The 23613-nt window shown below is 42.4% G+C and overlaps 1 protein-coding gene across 2 annotated transcripts in view; it reads left to right on the forward strand.

Moving 5' to 3' along the window:
• Sv2c (synaptic vesicle glycoprotein 2C) overlaps nt 1–23613 on the forward strand; it is a 112902-nt gene that overhangs the window by 83520 nt on the left and 5769 nt on the right. Inside the window, exons 4-11 of one of the 2 annotated variants that reach the window (XM_042690928.1) lie at nt 3733–3866; nt 4309–4398; nt 8994–9104; nt 9739–9827; nt 15923–16087; nt 16713–16846; nt 18579–18782; nt 19226–19385. In XM_042690928.1, the coding sequence (XP_042546862.1) occupies nt 3733–3866; nt 4309–4398; nt 8994–9104; nt 9739–9827; nt 15923–16087; nt 16713–16846; nt 18579–18782; nt 19226–19385 (1087 nt within the window). The remainder of the gene's footprint in view (nt 1–3732; nt 3867–4308; nt 4399–8993; nt 9105–9738; nt 9828–15922; nt 16088–16712; nt 16847–18578; nt 18783–19225; nt 19386–23613) is intronic. The other variant, XM_042690929.1, reaches the window with a different exon arrangement.

Consider the following 23613-nt stretch of genomic DNA (forward strand, 5'->3'; position numbering starts at 1 on the left):
AGAGGAGAAAATATGTGGCTAGAACTCTTTAGAAAAGGTTTCTTGGGATGAACAGATAGCTCCATCTCGTCTGTCCTCTGTGCTTCTTTCTAACCTCCCCTACCAGGAGTTGTGTTTGTCCTGTCAACAAATCTGCCCTTTCTTCTGGCCCTTCACCTCATCTAGGGAAGGGGGAATCAGTCTGACACATTGCAGCGGGTGCATAAAGGCACCCAGTAAAAGTACAAGAGAATGAACAAAAGGTAAATGAAGATATTATTAGGCCTTTGGGAAATGCAAATTAAAATCATGATGAGCTCTCTCTAGACAACTACTGAAAGGACTAGTTTTTACACTGGCAAAAACTGACAGGAAGAAAATACAGCATCTAGACGCTCATAGATGACATATACAGCCACTATGGGAGACAGTTGGGCAGTTTATTTGTTGGTTGTGGTTGTTGGTTTGTTTTGCTGGTACTGGAACTTGGCCTCTGAGTCTGGATTTCTCTCTCAGCTTCGTTGCTCACAGCTGGCACCCCACCATTTGAGCCACCCCTCTAGTTTCCAGTTTGGCAGTTGCTTATAAAGCAACTTTTCATATGATCTAATTAACCTACATCAAAATATTTACACAGAGCACATCAACCTGTATGTAATGTTTTAGCTGCTCTATTTATAATCACCCTAAACTGGAAACATTCCCTGCAGTGAGCTGATATATCAACTCTGATACACTACGCAGTGGGATAGTACACAGCAACGAAAATGAACAAACCACTGATAAATGCATCCTTTTTGTGTGTCAGCAATGTAATCTCAAATGTGTTTTGCTACATAGTCCATTCATATGGCATTGTAGCAAAGACAAAACTACAGGGTCTAAAATGTGGATGATCAGAAAAGAAAAAAAACTACAGGGTCAGAGAAGAGATGGGTGGTTGCAAAGGATCCTGCATAGAGGAAGAATTCACTCCAAAAAGAGAGCAGCAGTGAATGTTCTGACCTGATAGAACTGTCCTCTGTCCTGATTGTGTAGTGGTGGCATAGCTACAAATTTGTCCAGTCCATAGAACTACGTTCCTAAAAGGAGAAATACTTTCTCTGTATCTAAGTTAGAATTTTAATTTGAAAAAGTCAAGTAAGGTTATTTTTCTGCTGTGTGGATTCAGGAACAAAAGAAAGGAATGGAAAAAGAAAAGAGAAAAGAAGCAAAGATAACCTGAGTCCCAATAGTCTTGGTACCCTGCAGTGATTGTGCACATACTTGCAAATGCACACACAGAGTTTTTGTGTGTGTTCATTAAGCAAACATTTAAAGAGCTGCTCTTCTGGGCCAGGGCTTTCTTAGGTCACTGGAGAGATACGTGAGAATTCATGGCTCCCACTTTCTTGGTGGAGAGAGACAGATAAGAAACATGTAAACAGGGCTGGGAAGGTGGCTCAGTGGTAGAGTGCTTGCCTTGCATGCATGAGGCCCTGGGTTTGATTCCTCAGCACCCCATAAACAAAAAGAAAAAAAAAAGAAACATGTAAACAAATAAATAAATGTTAGTTAAATAATGGTAAGTATTGTCTAGGCAATAAGACAAGCCTAAGTAATAGGGTGGAATTCAGTGTGGGCCTCACTGAGGAGATGACTTGAAACCAAGTGTTAGAGGTGTTAAGAAAACAGCTGTCATGTAAATATTCAGGTAGAGCATTCCAGGCAGGGAAATAGCAAATGGAGAAGACTCCTCGGGGACCCCACTAAGGATGAAATATACCCAAAACAAAGTAAAATCCCTTACTTCACAACTCAAAAAGGCTATCTGAAATGCAAGCATCCTTTCAAATGAATGTCTGTGCTTCTAGGGGATTTTTAGAAAAGCATGGTCCAGGAATGGGATTATGTTCTACATTCAGAAAAACCAAAAGAGGTTGATGGACTGGACCACAGGAACTGTAGGACCAGCTGGTAAAGATGAGCTTAGATAGGTGGACAGGGATCGGCTCATGTAGTCTTATCATAGTGTATGATTCCACGTGTATTGGGAAGCTTTCCCTCATTGACTTTCTTTGTATGTGTGTGCTGGTCTAGGGCTTGAACACAGGGCCTAGGCACTGTCCTTGAGCTTTTTTGCTCAAGGTAAGTAATCTACCACTTGAGCCACAGCTCTATTTCCAGTTTTGTTTTGTTTTGTTTTGTTGGTGGTTCTTTGAAGATAAGAATCTCACAGACTATCCTACCACAGATCTCAGCCTCCTAAATAGCTAGGATTACAGGTATGAGCCACAGTCACCTGGCCTTTCATTAACATTTTTAAAGGCTGCTGTAAGAAAGGAAATTCATGGAATAATTAATTTAGCATTTCTCATATTATCCATATATTAAGCTCTCATAAAAATATTAATGGATGATTAATATAGTATGTCATTGCTATCTATATCTGGTCAACAACTCAATGAGGGAATGGACACTCACATAGGGCCATATAGATGCATGGTTCTGTCTTGATTCTGGTATGACTCCAGTTATGTGGCCTTGAGGAAGTTGATGTCACGTCAAGAATCTCAAGAGGCTCCTGAGCAAACAGTAAATAATTGCATGGCTCTCCTGGGGATGGGTTGTACACTACCTGACTTTTGCTCACAGAAAGCTTTGTAAATGCCAAGCTTTGCTACAAATTAAATTTCTTCCTCATGTGTCATTATCTATCCTCATTTTTTAAGCTGGCTTTGATACTGTTTCTCCTTAAGAACCATGATGGAATTTTGCTTTCAAATATTTCATAGTCATTCTAAACTCTGGCTAGCTTTTTTGTTCTTGAAGAGATTTATGTTTGTACCCCATTGCGGTTGTTTTTATTTGTTCTAACAAAATTTGTGTTTTTATTCTATGTAGCAATTTAAATTTTCTCTTATAAAATTTAAAATTTCTTCAATCTATTTATTAGATGGTATGTAACAACATAGATAAAACTGCCAATTCCTGATAACTGTACTGGTTGGGTGGTAGACAAGAAACCAGTGACAATATTGAGGAGAGTTTAATATCTGGCAGTGTGGTTTAGTGATAGAGTGTCTGCCTAGCAAGCACAAGGTCCTTAGTTCAAATCTCAGTACTACCAGAAAAAAAGAGTTTAATAAGAGACTATTCACAACAATGAAGGACCTGTTAAGAGAAACCAACAATGAATCAGTGACCTTAGATCTTCTTTACCTCCAAGGACCACAGAGGAAAGAGTGGCTAAAACTGTCCAGGAGCTAGGGTCAAAAACAAATCCAGGAGCTGCCAAAGCCAGCCAAGGGAAAGGGAAAATGAAGCCAGGGAAGTCACAACCAACCCCTTCTCCATCCTATTCTTGCTGGCTTTCCTCTATTGAGTCCAACAAGGAGCCAAGTAGGTGGTATAGTCTCAGAGGGCCATTTCCTGGCACACAGCAAGGTGAAAGATGGTAGAGAGTGATCTATGAGAGCCAGCAGAAGAGGCCTAGCATGGTGACCTACGGAAAATATATTCTCCAAAAGATGATATTGGCCTTCTGAGATGTGGCTGTACATAACCCTACATGCACTCTGTCCTTAGACCCTAACCCCTTCCTCACAAGAGCCTCCCTCACCAGCTCTGTGATAGGGGCCATAAGTAATTGCTGTGGCTCGTTCCTTGGGATGGAACAAGTTGTCTTGTACATCTTTGGTGAGACCCTTAGAGTGCCTTTGCCAGCTGCTTTCTGACAGAGCTCTCCTTCGCTCTCCTGTGCTCCTTCTCCAGGGTGGAGCTTCAGCATGGGCTCGGCTTACCAGTTTCACAGCTGGCGTGTCTTTGTCATCGTGTGCGCACTTCCCTGTGTCTCCTCCGTGGTGGCCCTCACATTCATGCCAGAGAGCCCTCGGTTCTTGCTGGAGGTAATGCTGATTATTACAAATACACAGGTAGCATTCTTACATTACAGTGGAAAGAGTCCTTGATCATTTAAATTTGACTCTTTGGGAGGTATATATTCCTTCCTATTATGGGAGCTGTACAGAGCTTGGCTTCTTAGAAAGGCATGCTTTAAACAACCTGCATGTGCAAAAAGCTGCTTTGTAACCAGAAAACGATCATGCTCATCCTTAAAAGCAAATAACTTGTTCAATGAAGAGACCGTAGACTTACAGATTCTCGGATGCTACTTTCTAATTAGTTACAGGCACAATCTTTGAACTGCGAATGCATTCACTGATATCCAAATAGTCTGTATGTTTCCAGTGGGACATATCTAAGCACAGTGGCACAGGATGCTTGCTGGGAAATAATAGAGTACATTATATTTGACTCCTAGCCCATCACTATGTGTACATTTCTTAGGTTGGAAAACACGACGAAGCCTGGATGATTCTGAAGTTAATTCATGACACCAACATGAGAGCTCGGGGACAGCCTGAGAAAGTCTTCACGGTGAGTCTGCCCCGCAGAGAACATGTTTTCTGTCCATTACCAGACTACACATCTTCTCAGCTCTTCAAGTTCTACAGTCTTTGTCATAATTACTCAGCCCTGCCATTTCAGTGCAAAACCAATCATAGACATTACATAAGCAAACAGATGTTAAGTTCCAATAAAACTTTATTTACACAGACAAGCAAAGGGATGATTTGAGCCCATTGGTTGCCAACCCCTGTGCCTGTCTAGAACTTCAGAATTCTGTTGCTGATTCAATGATAACACCAACCTGAGAGATTGGATTGGGGTGGGAAAACTCATCTCAGACTTATTTTGACTCCAGACTCAGCAGACAGGGGGCTTTGATTACAGGGACAGGTTTTCCTTACTTGCTATTAGAGGAGATCCTCTACTCCATCTCCTCTACTCTCCCAGGCCACTGCTACCCCACTGATACTTGTTTCCACATTCTTCTCATCCACGTTCAGAGTACCCCATGGTCTCTGAGGAAAGCCAAGTGTATCTGGGGTCAAACCTGAATGAGTTACTTGCTTGCTTTGTGACTTACACAAGTAGCATCTAGTCCTGAGCTTCAATTTCCTTGTCTCCAAAGTAATTATAATAATGCCTAATTGATAGATTTTTTTGAAAGGGTGGTATGAAATATTGTATGTAAATCATTTAGCATTATATCTGGCACATAACAGCAAATATTAAAATATATTCATAAACATGTTTGTATATACATGTGGGTGGAGCAGTCAGAATACAAAGATAGTTTATGAGGAGACAGGAAATAAAAAAATTCTTAAAAGGTTAGAAGTCTTAGAATAAGAATAGGTACATTAGTTTATCAAATGAATAAAAATAGCATTTTAAAAAAAGACAAAAATGGTCTCCCTGGGTCAAAAGCTAAGATCAGCAATATATATTTTACATGAGATACACTAAGAATTTAGCCTCATTACTGAGAATCTGGGTCTCCAGGCTCCTGGTGAAGTGACCATCCACCGATTCAAAGGCACACATTCATAACAGCCCCATAGTTCTTTTCTAAGATGTCAGAAATTGTTCATCATAATTCTTTGGTCTTAACAGGGGTTACTACACTAAGTAAATCAAGCTTTGGTGGCTCACGCCTGTAATCCTTGCTACTAAGGAGGTTGAAACCTTTTATGGTGGTGGTGGTGGTGGTTGCAGGGCTTAAACTCAGGGCCTAGGCACTGTCCCTGAACTTTTTCATTCAAAGCTCACGGTCTACCACTTTGAGCCACAGCACCACTTCCCAAGGTTGAGATCTTAAGATCACAGTTTAAAGCCAGCATGGGCAGGAAAGTCCAAAAGACTCTTATCTCCAATTAACCCCTGCTCCCCCCCACACACACACACAAAAGCAGAAGTGGAGCTGTGGCTCAAATAGTAGAGTGCTAGCCTTGAGCAAAAACTCTCAAGACAGTACCCAGACCTTAAATCCAAGCCCCAGGACCAACACACACACATACACACACACACACACACACAAGATACTTAGTCAAATCATAAAATTATTTACTAAAACTTTTCTTAATAAACAAGTGGGAAAACAGACTAGAAGATCAAAGAAATGTAACTAAACATAAAACAAATCTCTGTGTTTCTTGACAGCCAAGGCAAAAGTCAAATTTAGTGGATTATAGTGATTTTGATATAAAGTAAATGCCAGTGGATCCAATTTTTCAGGAACAGTAGACTTTAATTCTAATGTGTGAAATGTTTATTCATTGGCCTGTAAGGGATAAGTATAAATGATGAACAGCATAAATATACATTGAACAGTATAAGCAATGTTCTCTTCAATAACATTTTTCTGTACAGATGAGTATTTTCTTTTTCTTTTTTTTTTTTTTTTGTTGGTCATGGGACATGAACTCTGGGCCTGGGCGCTGTCCCTCAGCTCTACAGCTCAAGGCTAGTGCTCTACCACTTGAGCCACAGCGCCACTTCTGTCTTTTTCTGCCTATGTGGTACTGAGGAATGGAACCCAGGGCCTCATGCATGCAAGGCAAGCACTCTACCACTGAGCCACCTTCCCAGCCCCAGATGAGTATTTTCTATGTGGCCATTTATTAAATAAATATTTAATCTGAATTTGGTAAAGGAAGGCAGCCAAGCGAACCAGAAAGGAAACCCAAATGCATGACTTTGACTTGATGAGGTTTAATATGAACATAAGGCACAAAAGAATCAGAGACTTATTTTCAAAATGTATCTCTATTACCTTACATGCATGTGCAGGGGCACACATGATATAAGACACGTTATAGTTTCCCATTCTACCAGCGGCACACTGCTTTAAGGATAAAGATAGAAATCTTCATTCTGGGGTTGGGAAAGTAGCTCAGTGGTAGAGCGCTTGCCTTGCATGCATGAGGCCCTGGATTCCATTCCTCAGCACCACATAAGCAGAAAAATAAAAAGCCGGAAGTGGCACTGTGGCTCAAGTGGTAGAGTGCTAGCCTTGAGCTGAAGAGCTGAGGGACAGCACCCAGGCCCAGAGTTCAGGCCCCACGACCGGACCCCCCCCAAAAAAAAATCTTCATTCTGGCCCCAAAGACCTACCAATCCGTCTCTGACTACCTGGGGATCCTTTCTACAAATATACTTGTCTTAAAATTCCTCAGACCTAACCCTCAGCCTGGCCTGACCTCTACTATTCCCTCTGCCTGGACTGTCCTTCCATCTTCTAGTTATAGTTTATTCTCCATGGAAAAGCCAGTCAACTTAATAAAATAGGAGGCATGGGATTTGGGGAAGGAATGAGTGTTTTAAAGCTTTTGACATATGCAGTCATATGTTCTTGTCTAAAAATGTTCTTGTCTAACATGCGCTAAACCATAAGGAGAAATCTAAGATTTTCAGTGGCTTATATATCCTTACAGTTGTTAAACCTTGGAAATGTTGACTGGGCGTATGTATAGCTCAGGCAGCCGAGTGCCTGCCTAGAAGTCCTGAGTTCAAATGCCAATAGTGAAAAACAAAACAAACACCACAAAACCTGTGATCCTAACTACTTAGGAGACTGAGATCAAGAGGATCAGTTTGAGGCCACCCTGGACAAAACGACCCCATATTAAACAGTAAAAAGCTGGACATGGGGGCTGGGAAAGTGGCTCAGTGTTAGAGCGCTTGCCTTGCATGCCTGAGGCCCTGGGTTCGATTCCTCAGCACCACATAAGCAAAAAGAAAAAAGCCGGAAGTGGCACTGTGGCTCAAGTTGTAGAGCGCTAGCCTTGAGCTGAAGAGCTGAGGGACAGCACCCAGGCCCAGAGTTCAGGCCCCACGACCGGACCCCAAAAAAAAAAAAAAAAAAAAAGCTGGACATGTGCCTATTATACCAGCTACAGTGGAAATAGGAGGAATGCAATCCAGGCCAGCTTGAGCAAAAAGGAAGATCCTACTCAAAAATAAGTGGGCTGAAAAAGTCTACTTTTCCATGGAGGCATGGCTCAGGCATTATATCCTGCCTAGCAAGTATAGAGCCCTGAGTTCAAACCCTAGTACAGAAAACAAAACAAAAACATGAACCATCCTGTGAAATGATCCCTGACTACGAAGACCCCTCCATGCTATCTCATTTCATTTTTGTTTATAAAAGGCATTTTTAAGATGGGCTGTAGTCTGACCTGATGATTGAACCTTGGTACATTTTGTTCATTTTGGAAGATGATCAGCTCTGTGAATATCCAGTCTCAATACCTGTATTTCACAATAAAATTCCCATTTAGGATGTTGGCAGACTCTCTAGAAAAATCTACTCAAATCCCAGATGGGGTAATATGTTTATCTGAACTTGTCCATGATTCTCAGACTTGCCAAAAACAGGTCAAGGATGGTTAACACGAAAGGCAAGCCACCACTAAGTGCTTCCCCTTTGCCCTTTTCTGGATTCTTTTGGTTGGGAGCATTGCTCTCTTCCTTAGTAAAAGGAGGCTTTCATAGCCAGAGGTGTGCTTACACATTGAACCTCTCTCCTTTGTTTCATGGATGTGACTGAGCGGCTAGCATTGAAATTTGCAAAAGAAACTCACCTACTTCTTGCCATATGGCCCCCACACCTGTCGGGGTGTGCCTGCCAGCACTGAGTTAGGCTGGAGGAAAAGGAGGGAAGGGCAAGGGGGTACTGTGGCATACAAATTAGATGGGAAAGCACTGTAAGAACAATGGTTATGGGATCAAATTCATCAAATAAGTACGCTCCTCCACAACAAATATATTGCATGCAGCTGTTTTAATCCAAGAAATACAGTGCTGAATTCAGAAGCTGATCTATGCTCATGTTGACCTGGTAATGTGGGTCTTTGTAGTAATGAGTCAGAGACCATTTGGGGTTTCTATCATTTCACTACAAGTTTTCCCCACTTCCCTATTTCCTGTTACTCATTCTTACTGGGTTCCTTTAGGTGCTGATTGCATAGACTTATGTCAATTGTCTCATGTATATAGATGGAATGATTACAAATATCCCTCATTTTTTTTTATTGGACTTAGTTTTTGCCTACTCAGATTGTGAGCCTAAATTGAGGAACCTCAGAGAAGAGACCTCAGCCCTTGGCACTCTGTTCTTTCTGCAGGTGAACAAAATCAAAACCCCTAAGCAAATAGATGAGCTGATTGAAATTGAGAGTGACACTGGAACATGGTACAGGAGGTGTTTCGTTCGGATCCGCACAGAACTGTATGGAGTAAGTTTGAGTTCTGCCCCAACACATATGTCAACTTCTTGCACTTGGAAATGGTCAGGAGAGAGGTTGACTGTACCTGTCTCATCAATAGTACCTCCCCTCCGTGAGGTTACCTGACTCCCAGACTAGGACCAGGCTGGTAGATCCCTTTAGAATCAGACCCATTTGGGGGATGTGTCAGGCCAGGGTTGGGGCAGTGACATCTTGCCTTGAAGACTTGTTGCCTCCAAGAAGCTGCAAAGCAGAAATTCCAGTGTTTGTGATTCCTTGTGGCATTCAGATACATTTTATGTATTTATTTACTTATTTTGCTGGTCGTGGGGCCTGAACTCTGGGCCTGGGCACTGTCCCTCAGCTCTTCAGCTCAAGGTTAGCATTCTACCACTTGAGCCACAACGCCACTTCTGGCTTTTTCTGCTTCTGTGGTGCTGAGGAATGGAACCCAGGGCCTCATGCATGCACGACAAGCACTCTACCACTGAGCCACCTTCCCAGACTACTTTCAGCTACATTTTAAGTTAAAATGAATTCAGCCCAACAAAACCTCAGCTTTTTATAATTTGGTGGGAGGGGTATGTGAAGAGGGGTTGTCTCTAAAACTGCATAAGAAAACTAACTCTCTAATATTCCACAGATCTGGTTGACTTTTATGAGATGTTTCAACTACCCAGTCAGGGAAAATACAATAAAGCTAACAATTGTGTGGTTCACTCTGTCCTTTGGGTAAGTGATATTTAAATTCTTAGCAAATAAAATGTGTTAAATGTCACAAATTCACTCCCCGTCATGCTTTCTTCTTACACTACCTGCTAGGGAAGAATGTTTGGTTTGGTTTCTGCTTAGATCTATACAGTTATGGCTTTATAAATAAATTGTGTTATTTTTAATCTAGTCCTAAAACCATGTTGATAAACCAGTAGTACTAGAGAAGTCTGATAAGGCCCAGTGGCTGTCCACCAACCTCTCCTCTGCTCAGCCCTTTTACGCCAGTCTATTTGCTTTGAATTTGTCAGGAGTCTTTATCTCAGGCTTTTGCCCACCCTCCAATAGGGACACTTCTACCCACCTCATTCCCTCACCTCCTTTAGTTCCTACTAGGTGACATCTTCTCCACAACTCTGTTCCTAAGCACACATGCACCTTTCTTCCGTCCTTCCTTCCCTCCTTCCTTCCTTCCCTCCGTCCTTCCTTCCTTTCCTCCTTCCTTCCTTCCTTGCTTGCTTCCTTCCTTCTTAACTACCTTCCTCTCATTGTAACCCCTCTATATTCCTTATTCTCTTATCAGTGTTATTATCCCCTATGACACTTCTTTTAGGCAAACTCTTCTTTTTTTAATCTTATTTTTTATTGTGAAAATACTGTACAGAGGGGTTACAATTACATGGGCAAGATAACGAGTACATTTCTTATCCAGCATTGTAGCCTCCTCCTTTGTTTCCCCTTCCCATCCCTTCCCAGCCTCCCCTCCCCCACCCAATCCTCCCTGCCCGCCCCCATCAAAGTTGTAAAGTTCGTTTTCGACATAACGACTTGTACTTCTCATTGCTGCAATGGGTCCACCTGTATCCTTATTTAAACGACTTGTTTTTCCCCTTCCCCTCCACAAATTATACCGACATCAAATACAGTGAAAGCAGGGGTTATACTGTGGGGGAAGGACATACAAAGCAACAAAGAAATAATCTTATAAATGCGTTAGAAACAATCGCATGAAAGAAAAAAACATTTGAATACATATCTTAGGGTTCATTTTCCTAACATCACCTTATCTGACCTTTTCTGCTTGACTCAGACATATACTAGATATTGCAAATAAGGGAAAACATGGGACCTATGTTTCTTTGGGCTTGGCTTACTTCACTTAATATAATTTTTTCCAAGCCTTTCCATTTCCTAACAAACGGGGCAATGTCATTCTTTCTGATGGAGGCATAGAATTCCATTGTATGTATGTATGTATGTATGTGTGTGTATATATATATATATATATATATATATATATATATATACCACATTTTCTTGATCCATTCATCTACTGAGGGGCACACCTTGGTTGGTTCCATATCTTAGCTATAGTAAATAATGCTGCAATAAACGTAGTTGTGCTGGTAGCTCTAGTGTGGTCTTGTTTGTAAACATTTGGGTAAATGCCCAAAAGTGGGATTTCTGGGTCACAGGGGAGCTCTATGTCTTTTGAGGAACCTCCATACTACTTTCCAAAGTGGCTGAACAAGTTTACACTCCAACCAACAATGCAGTAAGGTTCCCTTCTGGCCACATCCCCTCCAGCATCTGTTGTTATTAGAGTTCTTGATTTTTGCCATTCTAACTGGGGTGAGGTGGTATCTTAATGCTGTTTTGATCTGCATTTCTTTTATGGCTAGAGAGGTTGAGCATTTCTTCATGTGTCTATTGGCCATCCTTCTTTCCTCTTCAGAGAAGTTTCTCTTTAAGTCTTTAGCCCACTTATTTATTGGGCAGTTGTTTCTCTGAGGATTTGTTGTTGGGGGATTTAACTTTTTGAGTTCCAAGTATATTTTAGATATATACTTGGAACTTGTCCGTTGTATGGCTAGTGAAGATCTTCTCCCAATCCGTGGGCTTTCTATTGATCTTGCTAGCTATGTCCTTTGCCATGCAGAAGCTCTGCAACTTCATGCAATTCCATTTGTGTCGCTACCGCCTCGACCACCAAGGAAGACGCGACACCGAACTCTTCTCTCTGCAGTTTATTCAGGACCTTTGAGTAATCTTCTGACCCCAACCCCAGGGAAAATTCCCCACAGCCTTAAGTACCCGCTGGGTAGCCAACCCTGATACGCCACGTGGGATACACCAATAGGCTCAGGTGCGCGGAAGCAAGCCAGATTCTTTGCCTTAGCCATATAAGGAGTTGTTTACCACAGAGAGCACTCGCCATCGGGAAGGCGGAGGGTGGAAGCCGGCGCCATCTTCCAGGTGCGGCCTCTCGCAGCTCTCTACACATTTGTCCAACCTTTCTTTGATTTGTTGTGTTTCTGGGTCTCTATTAAGAAAATTTCGGCCTGCACCAAGGAGACCTAGGTTTTCTCCTATTCCATCCTGTAATGTTTTCAGAGTGTCTGCTTTGACTCCAAGGTGTTTGATCCATTTGGAGTTGATTCTGGTGCAGGGTGATATATAAGGATCTAGCTTTAGTTTTCTACAAATAGTTAACCAATTTTAGGTAAACTCTTCTTTACTCTGCATATAAATATAAAGCTCTGACTTCCTGCTTTGGAAGATTAATGAGATTTGGAGTCTTAAAAGATAGATAGATGATAGATAGATAGATAGATAGACAGACAGACAGACATTTCTGACCTACAACAGGAGCTCAATAAATAGGTACTGACAAATGAATAATACAACCTTAGAACTATTGTAAGAACAAGGAAATAAGGAAGGAGGGGAGGGGAAAATGAGGTTTAGTTGCTAACACTTGAAATCTTCACTTTAGAATGAGTATGTCTGCTGCTTCAGAAAAAAAGCAATGAGATGATGCACTATTAGGACAGAAGGATCTTTGGGCATCATAGCATCTAATTGTGACATCATAATTTCCATGTCTTAATTGATATAAATTAAGATAGGCAAGTTACCAAAGTGCTGGATGAGGTGTGGCATGGGAGCAGGGCCTGTAGGGAGAAGCAGGATATTAGAAGTTCATGCTGATGTGTTACTTGGCCTGCATTCATAAGTTGAGAGAGTTGGTTTAGAATATTCAAAGTCATTCTAATCTAGTTTCTAAAAATATTCATTACTCTTGAAGGGAAAAAGCACTAAAAAGTGATTTACATTAGGTGCCTACTGTGTTAAGAGGGAGTTAGGTACAAAGAAGACAAAATAAGTCCAAGGGAAGTCTCATGCTGAAGGTGTGAAGGGATCCTGGAGAGTCATTCTGGGTCACATTCATTGCTGATCAGATTTTCAATTTTATGTCTTCTATATCCCTGATACCTCAGTGGTGCCTAACATTTAAGAGACAGTCAGCAGACTTTTGCTGCGTAAGTAAAGTACTAGCTAAACCTCCTCCACGTCCTTGATGTAGGTTCCAGGGTAATGTCTTTCCCTGGTTGTTGCCAATTTTAAGTTTTCGTGACATCCACAGTGCATCCTTGAGTCATTTGTTAATGGTACCACCGCCACCACTGTAACTGACTCACAGTCTATGAGAGTAGGGGCCGAGGCACAGCTGGTTGAGGAATGCTGATGAAAAGGACATGAAATGATAGAAATGACTCATGCTGTCTTTTGAGCCCCTCAGTGTCATGGGCACTTCACATACCATTCAATATGGCAACCGTACAGGGGAGCTGGAGTCTACCATTATCCCACTATTAAGAGGTGTGGGAAACTAAAGCTTAGCTAACTGGTCAAAGTGAAAAGTAGCAAGACTAAGATTTGAACCCCGCAAAAACCCCTCCTTCCTGTACAGCAAAGTGTCACTGAGGATAAAAACTAGAGCCAGGTTTCCCAAACTAGATACATCTGAACACTCCCCTGGGCCCTCCTCTTCCAGAGTGTCTGTTTATCAAGTCAGAAGAGAGCCAAGTTCAGGGGTACTGATCCGAGGGCTCTACTTTGGGAACTATCACATTAAAGCATTATTGTCCAATAGAAATATAATCTGAGTCACAGACGTCATTTTAAGTGTTCCAGTAACCACACACATGCATACACAAACACACAAAGGTTAGAAGAAACATAAAATTAATTTTATTCAACTCATTGTCCTCAAGTAGTATTATTCTAACACATAATTGGTATGAAAATTATGAATGAATAATTTTACATCTTGTTTACATTAGCCTTCAAGATCTCCTGGTATTTCATGCTCATAGAATGTCTCACATTGGCTAGCACAGTGTCACTGCCTCAGGGTCACTCTAGAAATGACCTGGATTTTCAGATAGTTACTGAATATTCCAAGTTGGAAAATGGGGCTCTGCTCCAGGTTAACAGTTTCACAATAATGAAGGAACCAGGAAAGATCATCCATTCGCAAGAGAGGTCATTCCATAAAGGCTCGGCGTTCCTGGGTCCCAGGAGTTTGGACCACTAATCTAGGAAATTGTTTCTCAATCTGCCTGTGATAAGAATGACATTAGGATGTCATGTGTCTTAGAGTCCGTTTGCGCTGCCATAACAAAACACCTCTGATCAGGTAAGTTATCCATATTAGGCATTCATTACTCAACATTTCCAGAGCGAGACTTGGAACCCCAAAATCAAGGTACTAGGATGTTTGGTGATGCTGAGGGCTTGGGCTCTGCTTCCACGTCCTCTGGGGGTATGAACTCTATGTCCTCACAGGATAGGAAGAAAACGAGGAAGAAGGGAGAAGGAGACAGCTCCTCTGATACTAGGTTTGAACTCAGGGCCTCACCTTTGCGCAGCTTATTTGCTCAATTCATACTCTACCACTTGAGTCATGCCTCCAGCCCAGCTTTTTTTCTGATTATTTTGGAGATAGAGTCTCACAAACTTTTCTGCTCAGGCTGGCTCCAAATCTCAGTCCTCCGGATCTCACCCTCATGAGTAGCTAGGATTACAGCTGTGAGCCTACCTTCTACACATGTATTTTTTTTCTGTATATACTTTTATTGTAAAAATACTATACAGAGGGGTTATAGTTACATGAGCAAGGTAACAAGTACATTTCCTATCGAGCATTGTTACCTCCTCCTCTGTTTTCCCCTACCATCCCTTCCCTCCCCATATCCCCAACTCTTCCCTCTCCGCACCCCCCCAAGTTGTAAAGTTCATTTCCAACATAGTGTCTTGTACATCTCATTGTTACAATAGGTCAATCTGTATCCTCATTTCAGCATTTTGTTATTTCCCTTCCCCTCCCCAAATTAGAAAAAAATGTATATACAAGAAGCAGGGCACCAGAAGCAAATACAGTGAAAACAAGGGTTATACCATGGGGGAAGAACATACAAAAGAAACAAAAAAATCACATTGTACATTATAAATTCATTAAAAACAATAGCAAGAAAGATAAAACCATGTGTGTCCCTATCTTGGGGTTCATTTTGCTTAGCACCATCTTATATGGTCATATGTACATAGCTATTGACCTTTTCTGCTTGTCCTAGACATACCAGGCATAGGTCCTATGGTTTCCCTTATTTGCAATAACATATATTATTCTTTTTTTTTTTTTTGTCGGCCGTGGGGCTTGAACTCTGGGCCTGGGCACTGTCCCTCAGCTCTTCAGCTCAAGGCAAACGCTCTACCACTTGAGCTACAGCGCCACTTCCGGTTTTCTGGTTGTTTATTGGAGATAGGAGTCTCACGGTCTCTCCTGCCCAGGCTGGCTTTGAACCGCAATCCTCAGATCTCAGCCTCCTGAGTAGCTAGGATTACAGGCGTGAGCCACCAGCGCCCGGCTATGCATATATTATTCTTTATTAAACCTTTTCATGAATGCCCTATTTCTTAATATAACATATTAGGATCTAAGACTCAATTTGGAAGGTCATATTCAGATCATAGAACTGTGTGTGTGTATATACAGAAGGGGGTTCTTTCTGAACCCCTTTTCTTTGTAAAGAAAGGGCTCAAGAATTACACACTGGAGTTTTCCAGCTAACTCCAACCTACCTCTTGAGCTTAATTTTTGTAGATTAATCTTGGGTCGGGGGTTCAACAATCATAGTGTAATGGTTTATTCAACGGTTACAAGGAGTCGTTCATAACTGGAATTGCTTCTCTAGTATCCACTACCCATCTGAAATGCTAGGAAGTATGTGCCAGAACCTTCATAAACTCACATTTTGTTGTCTTTGCAGGTACTATGGATTATCTGTGTGGTTCCCCGACGTCATTAAACATCTGCAGTCTGATGAATATGCACTGCTAACTAGAAATGTGCAAAGGGATAAATATGCAAATTTCAGTATTAACTTCACAATGGAAAATCAAATTCATACTGGAATGGAATACGACAATGGCAGGTCTAGAATCTTTGAACTAATTTAAATTGTTACCAAATCACACAAAGCTGATTGCTTACTAAGATTCAGTGCCCTGAAACCTACAGTTGTGCTTTTGCTTTAGTGTGTACATCTAGTCATTTTCAGGTTGAATTTCGATATTCCTAACTGGGCTTTAAATCTACTCACCCACATCAGTTACTTCACTTAAACTTCTAAAACTGAGTTGTTTTACATTTATTAAGCTGGCCTTTGACTGGTGTGAAAAAAATGTAGCATCCTCAAGAGCAATAAGAGTAACTTAAGGGTTGGGGGCGTGGCTTGAGCGGTAGAGCACCTGACTAGCAAGTGCAAGAGTCCCTGTGTTCAAATCCCAGTAACTGCAAATAAAAAATAAGACACTGAAAAGTAAAGAAAATAAGACGCAAAGTGGAGTTATTTAATTTAGAGAAGAAACCTGAAACCCAGCCAAAGGAAAGGACATTCAGGCACAAAGAGCTTAGAAAATCCAGCAGTCAACATATCTTTAAACTTGTCATATCTTTAAACTTGTTTGACTTAGCCGTGAACTCCACTGACATGAATGTGTGTGTGTGTGTGTGTGTGTGTGTGTGTGTGTGTGTGTGTGTGTGTGCATGTCGAACAGATTCCTAGGAGTAAAGTTCAAGTCCGTAACTTTCAAAGACTCCGTGTTTAAGTCCTGCACCTTTGAGGATGTGACCTCAGTCAACACCTACTTCAAGAACTGCACCTTTATCGACACCATTTTCGACAACACGGGTAGGTGTGGGCTTCGCATGGCTCCTGTTGGGGCCTTTGCAGAGGGCTTTTCTCCTGGCAGAAATGTGATAACCCCGTGACAGTGTGGCCAAATGTCTAGACTGAAGCGTAAATGAACAAGTTTCCTGCTGAGGCGGAATCAAAGGTCTGCTTGTATTGGTTTGCCTTGCCCAGCTTCAAAATTGGTTTAAAAAAATCTTTGTGGGTAATTTTTAAAGCAAAGATTTCTTTAATAATCCAAGTCTCAAAATCTGGTGTACCTCTAAGTCAACAACATGTGGCTATTTAATGGGACATTAAGTATAATGTTTTAGCTCACTCCATATATATCTGGGAAGCTCCCTAAAGAAGTAAAGGAAGAGAACAGAGCATCAATTTAACACCATGATATGCTAGCTCACACCATGGGTCATCAGATACTTCTTATCTCTTATAGTTTACCCAATAGTTGAGGTTTAAAACATTAAGAAATTTAGCCAGGTGTCAGTGGCTTGCTCCTGTCATCCTTGCTACTCAGGAGGCTGAGATCTGAGGATCAATATTCAAAGCCAGCCCAAACAGGAAAGTCTGTCAGACTCTCATGTCCAATAAATACCGTAATTTTTTTTGGGGGGGGGTCTGGTCGTGGGCCTTGAACTCTGTGCCTGGGCACTGTCCCTCAGCTCTTCAGTTCAAGGCTAGCGCTCTACCACTTGAGCCACAGTGCCACTTCCGGCTTTTTTCTTTTTGTTTATGTGGTGGTGAGGAATCGAACCCAAGGCCTCATGCATGCAAGACAAGCGCTCTACCACTGAGCCACCTTCCCAGCCCTGGACTGTAATTTTTTTTAAGCTAACAGTAGAACTGTGGCTCAAGTGGCAGATGCTAGTTTTGAGCAAAGAAACTCAGGGACACCGCCAGGCCCTGAGTTCAGTCTAATGCTAGCATACACACACACACACACACACACACACACACACACACACACACACAAATGAGGCTAGAATGCCAGCTTTCTGCTGGCAGGGAGATCTGTGTCTGCTCTGCCTTTTTGATGTGTACACAGGAGCCAGCTCTTAGTACTACAAGAGAAAGCCAGCAGGTGTCTTCACTTTTGTAAACAGGGTCACTGATCACCCTCTTCTAACCCACCTGACCTCAGAAGACCAGCATTTCATTATTTTATTTTTCTGATAGACCATGATAACAAAAAAGATGCAAGTCCTCTTAGGTAGACCCAAATTTAACCCAATTTAAACAACACACTGAATGCTAGTGAAGCTGACTCTTGTCCCTCCGTGGATTCCGCCACATGGACCTGAAATTGCAGCCTCAAAAACCCAAGAACAGTCCCATAAAATGACCATCCATGGCCAATTCATTAACATGTGTGCATGTGTACACACACACACACACACACACACACTTAAAACAAGGAGTAAGCAAGTAATCTAATTAATAATGGCCAACTACAGAAAGTCAGAAGATAATTGGAATCTTTAGTCTAATTGATTCCCTTATTCATTAAAGATGCCCCACCATTATACCTCTTTTTATATACAGTATCAAGCTAGACCCCATTCAGGGCCAGGAGAGGATACAAAGTGTCAAGCCAGCCTAGGCCCTAAGGTGCTCAAAGAATTTCTAGTACCATGAGGCTTTATGAAATTCTCCACAGGGTTTCTGATACAGGTGCTCACCTATTACTTCTACCTGGCAAGAGTTCAATGAGTTGTCTTTGCTGTTTCTACAGATTTTGAGCCATATAAATTCATTGACAGTGAATTTCACAACTGCTCGTTTTTTCACAATAAGACCGGATGTCAGATTACCTTTGATGACGACTACAGTGCCTACTGGATTTATTTTGTCAACTTCCTGGGGACACTGGCCGTGTTGCCGGGAAACATTGTGTCCGCTCTCCTGATGGACAGAATTGGGCGTTTAACCATGCTAGGTAGGTACTGGGGTTCTAGGAAGGATGTGAGTGGTGCCTGTCTCTTTCTGGGCTCTCTGTCCCTTAAAGATTTGCAGTTCGGGAGGAGAAACCCTTACCTCTTTCATTAGGATACATCTCTAATGAAAACGATGTCTAATTACATTTCATTTGAGCAATTGCCATGAGTTAACGGACTGAAAAACTAATTAGGTGTAACTAATGTATATTTTTCCACTCAAGTTGTTGGTTAATGGGTGCTATGTATTTCATACTTGCTGCCTTCAGAAGTCAGTGAGAGGGTTGACCTTTCAAACAGGTGAATGTACTTGGACTTGAGATTTATGGAGCCCAGTCAGCAGCTTCTCCATGGGATTGTTTTCCAGAGCGATCTCAGTAACTCAAAGGTCCTTGCTTGCCGAGATGACAGGCGACACTCAGCCTTCTGTCTGTGTTGTTGGCAGGTGGCTCTATGGTGCTTTCAGGGATCAGCTGCTTCTTCCTTTGGTTTGGCACCAGCGAATCTATGATGATAGGCATGCTCTGCCTGTACAATGGATTGACGATCTCAGCCTGGAACTCTCTCGATGTAGTTACTGTGGAGTTGTACCCCACAGACCGGAGGTATGTTGAAATGAGCCTCTAGGAGAAAGGGGTTCCAAGACACTGGCAAATTGTGACAAAGTGAGCCCAGCTGCTGCTTCCCCCAAGAAAGTAGAAACAAAAAAAAATCAGAAAAGCCATTAGCTCATGCAATTGTAGGTTCTACTTATATCTCTTAAAAGGAAACTAATTCCTAGCAATAATTAATAAAGTAGTGAAGGCGCTGAAGAAATTTACTTGTCTCCATGAAGTAATTTGTTGGCTAATGATAAGAAGGAGTTGTAATCTTTTGGTGAACATTAGTAAAAAAAAAAAAATTTGTGCTGGTCCTAGGGCTTGATCTCAAGGCCTAGGTGCTGTCCGTGAGCTTTTTGGCTCAAGGCTAGTGCTTTACCACTTGAACTACAACTCCACTTCTGGCTTGTCAGTAGTTAGAGATAAGTCTCCTGGACTTCTTGTTGGGGTTGGCTTTGAAACATGGTCCTCCTATCTCGGTCTCCTGAGTAGCTAGGATTACAGGTGTGAGCCACTGGCACCTGGCTGAAGATTAGCATTTAATAACCTACCTTGGCCCACATGTTGTGGGGCTTTCTAGTCCTAGGAGGGTTATTACCTCCCACTTGCAGGTTTCTGCTTGAGCTCTGAGTTTAACAGATGAGTGCCTAGAATATGTCTTTTGACTTTCCTGGTCTATTGGAGGAAAGCCCAACACATTCCAGATAGCTGGAGGAAATTTACTCATCCAGTACTAAAATGAAGTCACAACTAGTTTATAATTCCTATCAGCAAAGGCCTATAATGTAGGGCTTTGGGCTAGAGCTTTGCAGCTGAATAGTTAAAAGCTGAACTGATGCTCTGTTTCACCATTTGACATGGGCTTTTTACCACTTCCTACCTTGTATTTCATGCCCAAGTCTTAAGCTCTGTCTCTGTGGAAGCCTCTTATTGGGGTATTTTGCAGAATTTGGAATATAGAGCAGGAGAGGTTTTCCCTCCTGTAGAATACTGACTTGTTGAATCCCCAGTGCTGGCCCTGTTCCTTTGGTTTATTGGCCACATTCAGGAGCATTTTTTCCTGAGTTTACAAGAACCCTTGCTGTAGAATACCGCCACACTCACAAATCCCAGGTGTCTCCTTGCTAAACATTTTCATTCTGACCCTAGTGAGCTTCTATGCTGTACACAGGCTCTGGAAACCATCTGAGTAACATTAGTTGTAACACAGTAGAGCTCATGATAAAGCTACATAGAGATGCCAGAGGGAAGGAGAATTGTAATTGCACATTGTAATTGCCCATGGCCCTGAACTCACATTCAAGCTGACACCTGATCCTGACACAGGCCCAGCTTTGATACTGAGGCACTCACTAGGCTGGTTGAACCTGAAAGTCAGAAATAAGTGGCCCCAACTATAAGGATCAGAGAGCCACAGAGGCCCTCAAGTGGCCTGTGCACCTATTTATTTGGAGACAGTCAGTCACCTGTCCCTCTTTTCCACTCTCATGGGTTGGTGACCACATGCCAAGTGTTGCCTTAATGGAGTCCTAGGATAGCTCAAGTCAAAGCAAAGGTCCATCTGGGAAGAATACCAAGGAAGACAAGTGAAGACTGTGTAAAAAGGCTGAGGACGTGCCTCAAGTGGTTGAACATTTGTCTGGCAAGCATAAGGCACTGGGTTCAATTCCCAGTACTGCAAAAAGAAAGAAAAAAGAGTAATGATAGGTTGAATTAAACTTAGTCACCATTAACTATCCTTCCCCCCTCCTCCCCCCTCCCTCCTCCCCCCCACCCCGTGGGGCTTGAACTCTGGACCTGGGCACTGTCCCTCAGCTCAAGGCGAGCGCTCTACCACTTGAGTCACAGTGCCACTTCCAGTTTCCTGGTGGTTTATTGGAGATAAGAGTCTCATGGACTTACCTGCCTGGGCTGGCTTTGAACCACAGTCCTCAGATCTCAGCCTCCTAAGTAGCTAGGATTACAGGCATGAGCCACAGGTTCCTGGCAACTATGTCCATTTTTCACCTCCCTTCTTTTCCCTTACCCCATTGTGGTCAAACTCCTAAACTTCTCCAAAGTCAGAAATGAAGCCTCTGTGGTGTAGGCCACATGATTGGCTCATCAGGGTTGAGGCTTGCTATCCATCATCTAGGCAGTGGCTCTCTGCTGCCACCATGTGACCATGATGCAGTTTCACTGCACACGCTTCCTGTGCCTTCCAGTCTGGGGACTTGTCTTCACCTCCATGTAGCTTATTTTAGGCAAGAGACAGTAATGCCCCCAGCCTCCCACTGAGGCCTCCAATGCTGAGCAGTCAAAACCAGAAGGCCATCTCCTGGGTGTCTTTCTTTGGACAATGTGATCCTGCTTTCCCAGGCCACTGGCTGCTTTCTCCCCTCACTCTCCTGTGTGTACCCTTCAGACATAAGGATTTTAAAATAAAACCCCAAAGGTTTCTATGCAGTGCTCCCTTCGAACCTGCCATCTGCCACGGTCACCCAGAACTCTGGGATTTGCTAACAGCAAACCTCAGCTCGGATTTAGTCCCCCTCAGGACAGCTCCTGTGTAGACAAGGAAGGGCTCTCAGTTTCTCCCCAGTAGCCCTGTAATCACCACTCTCTTGCTGCCCAGCTGTGTGTCTGTCCAGGGAAAGGCTCAGCACAGCTGTGCCTCTGTTCTCTCAGATGAAAAAGGAGGAACTTGAAATAAATGGCCTCTCAGGTCTTCCCTTATACTTCTAGAATTCTCCTTGTTACCATCATTATCTGGTGTTCTATAGTGAAATTTCTTTCATTCTTTCTTAAATACATTCTCCCCCTGTGGTCATAAAGCAAGATAATCACTTAGTTTTTGGAGATAATGTTATAAAGAAATCTTTCAATTACCCTTACTAACTAATCTATGTACTTCATCATCTTACGTTGCTTTATTTTTTGCCTAATGCCATTTCATCAATTAGATGTTTACATTTAGGTGTTTGATTATGTATTGTGTATGTTTATATTTTTCTTTATATTTGATTTTTCTTCATTTTACCATTATATATGTTTACACACTGGTCATTCAACCAATGTCAGATTCACTTTGTCTCTGGAAGTTAGAAGTGGAAGGTCAGGCTGGGCACGGCACTACATACCTGTAGTCCAACGACTTGGAAGACTGAGGTGCACAGAAGTCTTGAGTCCAAGAGTTCAGAGCTAGCCTGGGAAACCTAGAGAGATTCTGTCTTAGGAAAAAAGAAGTGGAAGGTGAAGGGGTGGAGAGTGTATGTCCCCTATCCCCACAGCCTTGTTACTAGGTGTTGGATTACAATGGGAACAAAACCTGCCAAATAGACAAACAAGCACAGAGCAGTCATTTAGCCTGAGCTACGGGAAGTGACCTCATCATCCACAGGTACGAACCAGCCCTTGCAATAAAGCATCATGGAGACAGAGGCAGCAGGATCACCAGTCTTGGGGCCCCATCAGGCCACTGCCAAGTCCTCCCGAAGGAGGAGCTGCAGGTCTTGTGGGCTCTAGGATCTAGTCTGCACCGAGTACTGTATCACAGAGTTGAGGTTGCGGGGCTCAGGACATGGGTAGGGACAGCTTTCGATGCCGCACAAAGAACATCCTATGAACCCACTGCATGGCTGCATCCCCCTCATATCACTGATGAACAACCCTCTCCATGATCATGGAGAAGCCTTCTCATGCTGATCTCCAGAATGATAGCCAAAGACAAAATAGCCAATCCCAGCCTGTCCATTCCTGATTAACCTGCTGTGCATTCCAAGATAATATTTCTTAGGGACAATTTATCTAACACACTGTTTATACTGAAGTGCTTTTATCTCTCCTTTTATTAGTATACATGAATTGCATGAAGTTTTCACTGTACTATCTCCATACATATATATACATATCTTGACCAAATTCACCCCCTCTATTACTCTTGCTATGCTGAAGTACTCTTTTGTAATTTTTTATTGTTATTAGAAAGGTGATATGCAGAGGGATGTGGGTTTTTTTTTAATTTTTATGCTGATGAACTTTTCTTTTTTGGTTGGTCATGGGGTTTGAACTCTGGGCCTGGGCACTGTCTCTCAACTCTTCAGCTCAAGGCAAGCACTCTACCACTTGAGCCACAACGCCACTTCTAGTTTTCTGGTGATTTATTGGAGATAAGAGTCTCACGGACTTTCGTGCCTGGGCTGGCTTTGACCTGCTATCCTCAGATCTCAGCCTCCTGAGTAGGTAGGGTTACAGG

Source organism: Dipodomys spectabilis, unplaced genomic scaffold (assembly GCF_019054845.1).
Source record: "Dipodomys spectabilis isolate Male_0828 unplaced genomic scaffold, ASM1905484v1 ptg000140l, whole genome shotgun sequence".
Lineage (NCBI taxonomy): Eukaryota > Metazoa > Chordata > Mammalia > Rodentia > Heteromyidae > Dipodomys > Dipodomys spectabilis.